At 38.1% G+C, this 10,251-nt stretch overlaps 1 protein-coding gene across 8 annotated transcripts; it reads left to right on the forward strand.

Moving 5' to 3' along the window:
• Positions 1-4,325: 4,325 nt before the first annotated feature.
• LOC112292796 (serine/threonine-protein kinase GRIK1) lies at positions 4,326-9,676 on the forward strand. 8 transcript variants are annotated; one of them, XM_024541673.3, is made up of 12 exons: positions 4,326-5,098; positions 5,532-6,474; positions 6,635-6,709; positions 6,997-7,041; positions 7,178-7,252; positions 7,477-7,564; positions 7,753-7,877; positions 8,039-8,134; positions 8,291-8,354; positions 8,525-8,643; positions 8,775-8,853; positions 9,059-9,676. In XM_024541673.3, the coding sequence occupies exons 2-12, from the start codon at positions 6,112-6,114 to the stop codon at positions 9,229-9,231; spliced, it is 1,302 nt and encodes a 433-aa protein (XP_024397441.1). In that variant the 5' UTR covers positions 4,326-5,098; positions 5,532-6,111; the 3' UTR covers positions 9,232-9,676. The 8 variants fall into 8 exon arrangements, with proteins under 8 accessions (XP_024397441.1, XP_090101950.1, XP_090101953.1 ...); XM_090245824.1 differs by having other exon boundaries at positions 4,414-5,093; positions 8,775-8,857; XM_090245827.1 differs by having other exon boundaries at positions 4,414-5,093.
• The last annotated feature ends 575 nt before the right edge of the window (positions 9,677-10,251 follow it).

Genomic DNA, 10,251 nt, shown 5'->3' on the forward strand with positions numbered 1-10,251 from the left:
TAGCTATTGTAAGAATAGGAGGTGATGTTATTTAGTACTGTAATAATGTTACAATCAATGTGATGAGATTTATGAACAAAATATGATGTTTAATCCAAATCAAAGTTTGGATCATCATATATATGAAAAAATACCATAAAACTTTTGTAGTTTTTCTCTGCATAATTTTTTAATCTATCAAAAGTACATTAATTTTTTTTAAATCCTTAATTTAATTGACATTCATTTAATCTTTTCATGCTATGCTATTATATTGTATACAATTTATAAAATTGAATTGCAAAAGCTATTTAGATATTAGATTAAATACTTCTACTAGATACTTTGTAATATCTAGCTATTTAGATGCTCTTTGTAGTGTTTTTTTTTAATTAGATTAAATGTATAAAAGACATAAAGAAAAAAAAAAAAAATGAATGCATTTACATACATAGTTCACTTCTACAAGACAGCATGAGTTGATTGGCTAGATAAATAACAACTAGAATTTCTGAAGTATACGAACAAGTTTATTCAATTTTTATATATTTCTAAAAGGAATAGTACGTGCCTTTTATTCCTTATTTATTGCAAGGCTAGCAAAACAAAGATATGGGGTTATTAAGAACTATATTATATTTGTCAATTGGAGGTGAACTTATTTCAAAAAAATACCACAGTATAACATATTTCTCATTTTTCTACAAAGTTTTTACAAAATTTAAAATTGATAAAAATATTCCTGTTCTATTTGTAAATTTGTAAATTTAGAAAAAAATATTCCTATAAGATTTCTAACATATATATATATATATATATATATATATATATGTTTAAAACAACTTTCTTATTTATGAGTATAATACAAAAACTTTTCTATGTACAAAAGCATATCATGTATACAATTGCAAGTATGATATTGGAATCTATTTCTACTCTTATCTAACCTCCTCTTGTGCATTATACAATAAGTTTTTTATATTCTATTTTTTTATATTCCCTTTGGTGTACCTTCTCTTTTATAGTTAAAAGTACTCATTAAAACTATATGTATGATAAGAACTATAGATGTTCAACTTCATCAATCTACAATTCTCTTTCTTCTTCTTTTGATATTCTAATTCAATGTAATACATAAAACTTCAAATACTAACCCAATAATCAATTGTGGGTTCCAAAAATGGAGATGGTGAATATATGCAACAAAACTAGCAAGTAGTGGAAGTTTAAGGAATTGCCACATTGCGAAATTGATTATATGCGGGGATGTGAAAACCCAGTTTAAATCTCCAACAAATCCTATAAGAACACAAGACCTTTATTTTGTTAGGCTTTTATTTTTTTTATGAAGAGAAAGAGAGAAAACTTAGTTTGATTTATTCATGGCACTAGAATGTTCCTTTGGTATTGTCCTTTTGAGATGAGGGCTTGGCCAAGTTAAGCCTAGATGCGTAAGTGAGATACTCAAATCTAATGCAACTTGACCTTTTTTACTTCACTTTTTTAATTTAAAAACAATTCTAAAAGGGAAAGAACATGGGGGAATACTTTTGATTTTTTATAATAAAAAGGGGGAAATAGCTTAGATGCCGAGATGTGCACGTTTTGTTGATAAAGGAATGTACCCCTATTCAATAGAGCCCCACGGCCATGGGAACCCCTTCCTCCTCCGCGGTGACCCAACCCGTGGGAAAGGGCCTCGTAGTCCACGACCATGCTTTCGCAACACGTGGACTGACTCCGTTCACACGGGGTACACATACCTTTGGTCTGGAATTATCTCGATAGCCGTGGATCGCATTCCCACTTGGGCTGTTAGGGCTTGTCTTTGTGGGGTACGGTCTGTCCTTTACTCGTGCATCTTTCATGTGATCAATCCATTTGTTTAGTTTCGAATGCATTTTTGTATCCTGTATTTTATTTTAATATGATGATAATAATTCTAGATGCTTCGCTCTCCAGTAGGGCTTTACAGCACCAACTCCTGTATGATTCAACCATATAATGAAAAATAATACAGTTGGTGTTGTAAAGCCCTATTGTATGACATTTCCACTATATGGTTGAATCTGATGTAAAGAATTGAACTGAATTTTTTTCATGGAAATAAAATTATGGAATTATTTTGAGATTAAGGTAGTTCGTCTGGGTAAACTCTTCTTCTTCTTCTTCTTCTTCTTCTTTTTTTTTTTTTTTTTTTTTTTTGTTTTGTCATTTTAGCTCTTTGAAATCTACAATCTCATTCACACACTTAGCAATAATATAATATTAATCATAAAACCTCTTTTTATTTAATTTTAATTTGTGACCAATATTCATAATTTTAATACATATATGTGTATATCTATATATATATATATATATATATATAACAGGATGTACCCAGTGCATTGATAGAGTGACAAAGTTACAAAAGACACTTTACTCTCAAAAACCAAAGACGGCAGAGATAAGGGTACTGCAAGAAGTACTCATGGTTACTTCTTAAACCATTGTGCTAGCATGTATTAGTATTTATTTGAAGTTAATTTTTTGTGGATTATTTCAAGTATTGATTGTAATGAATATGAAAATGCAAAGAGATTTTATATAATTTATTTATGAGTTATATCAAGCATGTAAATCATGTGTATCATCAATCTTGTCACTCAAGTTAAAAGTCAATGTTTCATGTTTACATTTTTTTGTTAAATTTTTAGTTATGCAGTAAAAAAATAAAAATAAAAAAATACTGTCCTCACGATATTTTTATCCAAATATGCTTGAAATGTCCTTGAAAGAAGTTTTCTGAAATGCTGTACAAATCTTTTTATATATATATATATATATATATATATATGTATAGATGTTTGAATCAAATTATAAAGTAATTATCTTTCTGCAAAGTATTAGCTAACTATAATCATCATATTTGAGTATCAATATCATAGTTTTAGATTCTATATCATTATTAGAAAATACTTATGTTTATTTTCTGTATTATTTTATTATTTTTTCAAATCTTTATTCATTATATGCATTATCAGCATGTAGAAATTATAGCACTTTTTTTTCCTTTTTAAAAACCAATACGTATATATGTAGTCATGGTTGAATTTATATTATGAATAGACTTTCATGAGAAGCTACCAGACTTGGAAAAGACTTATCCAAGTCTTGGACATATTACCAATGTCCATAATGTAATTTTAACCAAAGTTCAACAGAACGAATTTGCCTTGATTGCAACAAAAATGGGTTTACAATAATTTCTTTTAATATTATGTAATAAAAAATGCAACTAATTCTTATAATTTCGGTTATCTTTGATTTTACTAATGTTTCTTTTAATATTTGAGCTGCATACATAATATTAAAAGAAACATTAGTAAATCAAAGATAACCGAAAATTATTGATTTTTTTCTTTTCATATGAGCAACCAAAATTTCAATTCTTGAATCATCACAAATTGATGCTCTATATTTATAGATGCACACCAATATAGCCATCCGAAGCAGACAACACATTTCAAATTGCACAATATGAATCTAACAAATGGGTTGGTCAAATTTGGACATCAATTTGTGATTGACAAATGCTTCACAAAAATCCAATACCACATCTGTTTTCGGTATTCCAAATTAATTAATCCTATCAATGGTCGTTGTTTCATTCCAATTTTAAAATACTCTCGTCCTAATTTCTCCTTTTTAAATATTTATGATTTTAAATTTAACAATAATGGTTGATTTCTTTTATCACTACTTTCTTAAACTGTATTGGTATATAATTGCATTTATGTACATTATCTAAGCAACCCTAACATACAAGCAAAATACAACCATGTATGTGGTTACCCCTCTGAAAAAGATAAGAAAAAAGAGGAAGAGGAAAGGAAGATGGGGCATCAAAAGGGGATGCTAAAAGCATCAACAGATCCACGGCGATTTCTTTTATCTACAAGGGGTTTCCTGATTCTATGGCATTGCGTGCGTTGCTGGCAATGCCATGTTGCAACAGCAGCCTCAAAAAGGCCATGGGGATGATTCTGAACTGGTAAACTCTGAATGCGGTGCTGGGGCACACAAGGACGAAGGCCCCAGCACCTCTGTCCGTCTCCATCTTCATCTCCGTTCAACGAAGCCTCTGTGTGTGTCATTGCAAACCATCACTTTCCTCGAGCAAAATCACCAGCGGCGACTTTTCCAGGACTGTGGCCTTGAAATCAGGGTGAAGCACGCACCACACAACACACAAATCACACACACAAACAAACAAACCAACAAACATTAAATATGTATTTATTTAAGTGTGTATATATAATATATATGAACAGAATTCGACCATTGTCACTGTCCAACGCCGAACACCATCTTGACCGTGCGGCAAAACTGATGCTGATCCGCCAGGGAGCTAAGCGAATCCGAAACCAGGTGCTTACGGTCACTTCCTGTCGTGAGTCTGCGACAGTTGAAGATGTCGGTGAAGATTTCGGAGCGGAGTCGAGAGAATTCTGAAATGTGGTTCGCAAATCAGGAACTGGCGGTGTGTGTGGACTCGCTGCGAGGGAAGGGTGTCCGAGGATCTGCGCAGAAGCGGGAGGTGATCTGGAGGGCTGTTTCGTACTGGACCCTGGGCCCCGACACCGGCGGATCCGGGATCGCGGGCGCGGTGTCGACGGCCGACTGGCGATGTCTAGAATCCGACAGACAGGCATACCCCCTCGACGACATCGGATTTGTGCGTCCAGACGGCCTACATTCGTCGCTTCTTGCTTGCTCAGTTTTTCGATGTTGTCGTGTTCCCCGTCCACCGAGGTTCTACATAAGCTCGCAATCATAGCGGCATTCGTCTCCGAAGCCCCCAGCTTTTTGCCCATCAACCTTTTGAGCCGTAGATCGACCGACCGTGTTCCCTTCCGTTTCGGCCTCTGGAATCTGGATTGAAGTGGATCGAAATGGCTTACGTGATCGTGGCATAGTTAACTTTGCGGTGCTTGAACTTCGATTCTGCCACGCGAAAAGCTCCAACGTCTGACACTCAACTGTCTCCTGTCAGAAATTCTTGAGAGGTGAAGATCGTTATCGTCAGGCCGTGCACGAATGGGACTTGCGAGAGAGGTCCATAGGACTATGTAAGGTGGAATTCAAGAGCACAGAGACTTTGTAGTATGCCTGTCAGGATTGTCATCGTGAGACAGTGAGCTGTAGTAGGTCTCCAAAATCTTTTACTGCCTATTTTCGTCGTGGTACAGGCACGTCGACTCCTTAAGATTTTAGATATGTTTTGTTTTGTTTCCTCGTCTGTTTTCTTTTCCTAATAGTGATTCAGTGTTGAGCGTGTGCGGGACTCCAGAGTTATCTTAGTAGTTTGCAGTCTACTCTTGAATGTTTTGATCTAAGTCCAGGGCTTATTCACTGCGTGCTAGACTTAGGGTGACGCCGGATGATTTAGGAGTCTGGGTTCGTTTATTGGTGGGTTTGGGTCAAATTGAACACTTTCTCAATGATAGAAGACACTGTCTGTGTGGTACAAGCAGTATTCTGACAGCTTCAATGTTGTGATTCGGCAGACTGATAGCCAAGCTCTGAAGATTTCAATTCAACGGAACCATGTGAACTAACTGCTGATCCATCGACAGAACCAGGGAACATGCGACCGAATTGTGGACCGCGTTGTGATAACGTGATGAAGGCGAAGATCATACCGCAGGAGTGCGACGTCCGTCACGTGCTTTGGCATAGATCACTGCTTCTGTGCGCTTTGTAAACCTCGCTACAGTAACCTCCAAGGGCTGGCGCTTAGTAATATATGTGTCATTATCTCGCTAGGTATCGGAGACGTGTGCGCTGCGGTTGAAATCTTTGTGGAACTCTTAAGGGATTGAACTGTTCGCCGACGGGAATTGCACCATTTTGGTTGTATACACACCGGCGTGATTTTTGAAGCACATAGTGAACTTAGGGTAGTCCGAGGTCGTGCTCATGGCTCTAGCTCTAACGGGCTTTAGGAAGATCAAAATTCATACTTCGACTGGTCGTGGAGAGGAAAGTCAAAGGTGGTAGATTGGCCAAGAAATAGCTTTGCCACTCGTTATCAGTTCAGTCGAATCAAATCCCCTTGAATCTTAAAAGAAAGGAAACACTACTTTCATGGACGAGGATTACTCTTGTTGTGGACTAATCCGGTTCAAAAAGAAATGTTCAGCGCGGGATGTTAAGCCCTCATCGAAGCCGATCGTCAAAAGAATCTCTAAAGAGCATTTGCTTCGCTATGAAGCCGAGGAGATTGAGAAGGCTGCTGTGAAGCTAAAGACAAGCCGACAGGCTACCAAATCTGCCCCTCTCAATCTCTATAACCCGCCGCTTAAAGTGACCGTCGGAAATGATCATGTTGTTGAAAGGAAAACTACCTTTAAAGAGCTCCAAGAAGCGATGAAACGAGCCCGTAATGCACAAGCGCCGCTTCTGAGCCGAGAAAGCGTGAAGGAGACTTCTCATGAATTTCGATCCAGGGTATAAGATCACTCTCTCGCCACGGCTATTTCTATGCACATGTGATGCCCTTGAAATTCACATTTGCCGTTTAAATTCGTAGCATATGATACTTTTATTCCTTGACTTGCTTTAGGGGTCAGATGACGCATATGGTGGTTGTTACTGGTTTAATGTCCAGGACGCGGATGGCAACAAAATGGTGAACGAATATGTGTGGAAGTGCAAGATTGGAGCTGGAAGCTATGGCAAAGTGGTGAGTACCCTGCTGTGCAAGGTAGCTTCGAAATTCATGCATTATGCAAGACCTGATAGTTCCTGTCGTTTGCGACATGCTACCTTGTGAAAAAGTTGGTCTGATGGGGGCGACAATGTAAGTGGACAAGTGATCACCTGAAGAGTAATTTTAGCATCTTGTTTTTGCTGCTGGGTCTGAAAGAGCCTTAATGCAGCATTTTCACATGAAGTTTAGTGTCAACATTTGGGTTATAGCATGGAGCCAGCAACGCATATCTAAGTCGAGAGTTGACCGAATCTATGCAGGTTTTGTACCAGAGTAAGAAAGACGAGAAGCTGTATGCTATCAAGGTATGGATCAATGATTTCTAACCCCTCCTGCATTTGACTGCATTGTTGTTCCCCTTGCTTCAAAAGAGTGGAATGCAAGAGCATGTTTGATGTGGCTAGCCCCTGTTGGCTAACGGGAGCCTCACGGCGATGGCAGGTCTTTCACAAGTCTCGTCTGCGCAAAGTGCGGGTTTCCCCCTCGGAAACTGCTATGACAGATGTGCTTCGAGAGGTATATTAAGATCTCTTATCTGTCGACCCTGAGGGCAAGCAAATCCATTCTATTCTTTGAGTCATTACAGCTTCGCAGTCCGAGAAGCTTGTAATTCCTCTTCAGAAGACGGTGTACATCAGACGTCTAAAACCTGTTCAGAAAAGTTTTTATTTCTAAATGAGGAATACTAAACATGTAGTCGCAATTTATTTGTGTAATTACTAACTTATCTGTTTGAACAGGTGTCTATAATGAAGCGGCTCGATCACCCCAACATTGTAAAGCTTTTTGAGGTTATTGATGATCCGCATAGTGATAACATATATTTGGGTAAGCGCCTATTGTATCAGCTTGTTAAGAAATGATGAAGATATGTTCATGTGATCTGTGGGTATGCAATCTTACTAGTTTTACATTCTATACTGGAAACATTTATGCTACTGCCCATGAAGTCCTATTACATGACATCAGTGGGAACATAACTAATAACTTTGTTATTGGACGTTTGGCCTCCTAAGTGCTGAGTTACGTTGAGGGCAACCGGATTTTTGAAGGCAGCGGACCTCCTGGGGGTATTGGCGAAGCACTTGCCCGGAAATATTTTCGAGATGTTGTTGCAGGCCTTTCATATCTTCATAGCCATGTAAGAGATTCTCATCTTATGCTTTTTAACAGCTTATTTTGCGTAGCCGGTGCTGTACACAAATCTAACCTGAGAATTAGTGAGGGTTTTTACAGTTCCCTCCGGGACTAATCAGCCGCTGTTCAATTTCTGTAAGCTGACAAGCAGTACAATGTATCCAGAACATCATCCACGGTGACATAAAACCTGAAAATCTTCTCCTAAGTGGAGATGGTTCTATCAAAATATGCGATTTTGGTGTCAGTCGGATGTTTGAGGTACGTATTCAGAGCAATGAATGAATTGGGCACCGGGGGCTGATTAACCCTGCTTCGAGTATAGCATCCACACAATGGTTTTTCTTACCTCACAATAATCCCTCTGGTAGTCATCTAATTACGCACCACTGCTAATATTCAACACCTTCTCGACAGGGGGATGACACTGTAAGGCGAACCCCTGGGACTCCAATACATACAGCTCCTGAATGTTTCTCAGGTAGGCCCCCCACCATAGTTGCAAAAGTGAGCTACTAGTCTTGACCCTGAGCTTGGTATTGTTTGCATTTTCATTTTAGATTGTAAGCTAGCTTTTTCCTTCAATTGACTTTTGAATGCTGCCAAGACATCACAGTTCTAATCGTTTTGTCCTTGCCATTGTTTCACTAGGATCGTGTTACCACGGACGCCCAGCAGACGTCTGGGCTTTGGGTTGCACGCTATACTGCATGGTGTTTGGCCGCTACCCGTTCGTGGGGGATACCACATATCCGTCTATCTATGATGAGGTAAAAACAACTTGTACAAGTCCTGGTATTTACCCACATTTTTATTCTCGTTCCTCTCATGGTTCATTACTATAGTCTACAAATAATCCTGAATCTGGACACTAAGGTTTCACTTAAACTCCCGCCTGCAGATTGTGAACAAGCCCTTGTTCATCCCAGAGGGCACGAACCCGGATCTAGCTGATTTGCTACAAGGTCTTCTGTGCAAAGGCAAGTAAGAAATCCTCGGATACAAGAACCTCAAATGGCTCAATGTAGTAGAGCGCATGAGATCGATCAACCAATGCTCTCGATAGATTTTCTCATTTATTGAATAGATGACGCGTTGTAGAGGTTAAATTAAAGCTTAAGCCACGAGCCTCCAGTGCGAACTCGAAAATGAGACACAACTTGTGTTGTGTTCTTTGCTGCCCAGATGTGCGGATCCGACTTCCAATAACGGTCGTGTCTACTCACCCATGGCTCAATCATGGCTACGGACAAGTTCAATCGACCTGTTACAAGACGGCGTACGAACTCCAGCATCCTTACCCTGCGACAGGACCTTCATTTGTAAACGGGAACGTCGAGTTAGAAAATCTGGTTTGACAAAAGTACAAAAAACTCAAACATCCTGCGAAGGTGATGAAGAAGCAACGGCTAAATCCCAAACGGTACATGTGGGTGTGTGTGTGTACATATATATATATATATATAGATATATATTATATCTTTGTTAGTAGCTTGTTTTCTGGAAGTTCTCTCTTACGTATGTATTTGCCAAGCGTTCCTAGGCCAGTAGTTTACGCTTCCCTATCTTAGCACGTGGCCTCAGCTTGTGATTGCGGAGGCAGTATCAGTTTTCATCTTTATTATCAGTAATTTGGAGTGTCAGTTATTCGAGTTCTAGTAGGCAGTTAGTGAGTCATGCATGTAATCAAAAAAATGAAAAAAGAAGAAATGAAATCCTGTACAGAAAACAGACAAAACAAAGTGTAAAAACAGAAAAAAAAAAAAAAAAAAAAAAAAAAAAAAAGGACTAAATTACAGTGTATCCATTTGCGTGTTGGAACTGGGTTTTGTCTAGCATGATTGCAACGATGGTGATCATAAGGTTTTCAGTCTCTCATCAGCCATTTTCTGATCATGTTCGACTCATTTCTCGTGTTTGGCATTACTGAAATCATTATATCAATCTTTTCTTACTTTCTGAACATAAAATGATAATTGGGTGTCCACTCAGATGCGTGAGGGTTGACGCGTCACTCTGGCTGTCGGTGGTCGGTAGTCGGTAGAGTTTCTTCGCAACATGAGTTGCAGGTTGCCTTTGTTGGATTGTTGTGTTGCCGTTTTAGTTATTACTGGTTGATTGCCATGCTTTGTAGGATATAGTTTCTTAACTTTGGGTTCTTGCGTCCTTACATACTTTTTAGTACCTCTGAAGATAGTCTCCAATGCTCACCACTGTGGTGGATGAAAACATCATGAATATGTGTGTATATATATATACATATAATTGTGTGTGTTTGTATATATGCACACATCATCTGCCATTAGTTCAAAACAAAATATTTTTTATTTTGTAACTCCTTAAAAAAAAAATGAAATTTATTTGAAAATTGTGAAGAG

This window comes from Physcomitrium patens, chromosome 2, assembly GCF_059467195.1.
Source record: "Physcomitrium patens ecotype Gransden chromosome 2, ASM5946719v1, whole genome shotgun sequence".
Lineage (NCBI taxonomy): Eukaryota > Viridiplantae > Streptophyta > Bryopsida > Funariales > Funariaceae > Physcomitrium > Physcomitrium patens.

Excerpts from the sequence above, each read along its gene's own strand:
- LOC112292796 (XM_090245824.1), top strand. The coding sequence starts at position 6,112 with ATGGACGAGGATTACTCTTGTTGTGGACTAATCCGGTTCAAAAAGAAA. Across the intron at positions 7,042-7,177 it reads AGAAGCTGTATGCTATCAAG|GTCTTTCACAAGTCTCGTCT; the intron begins GTATGGATCAAT and ends CGGCGATGGCAG. Across the intron at positions 7,253-7,476 it reads TGACAGATGTGCTTCGAGAG|GTGTCTATAATGAAGCGGCT; the intron begins GTATATTAAGAT and ends CTGTTTGAACAG.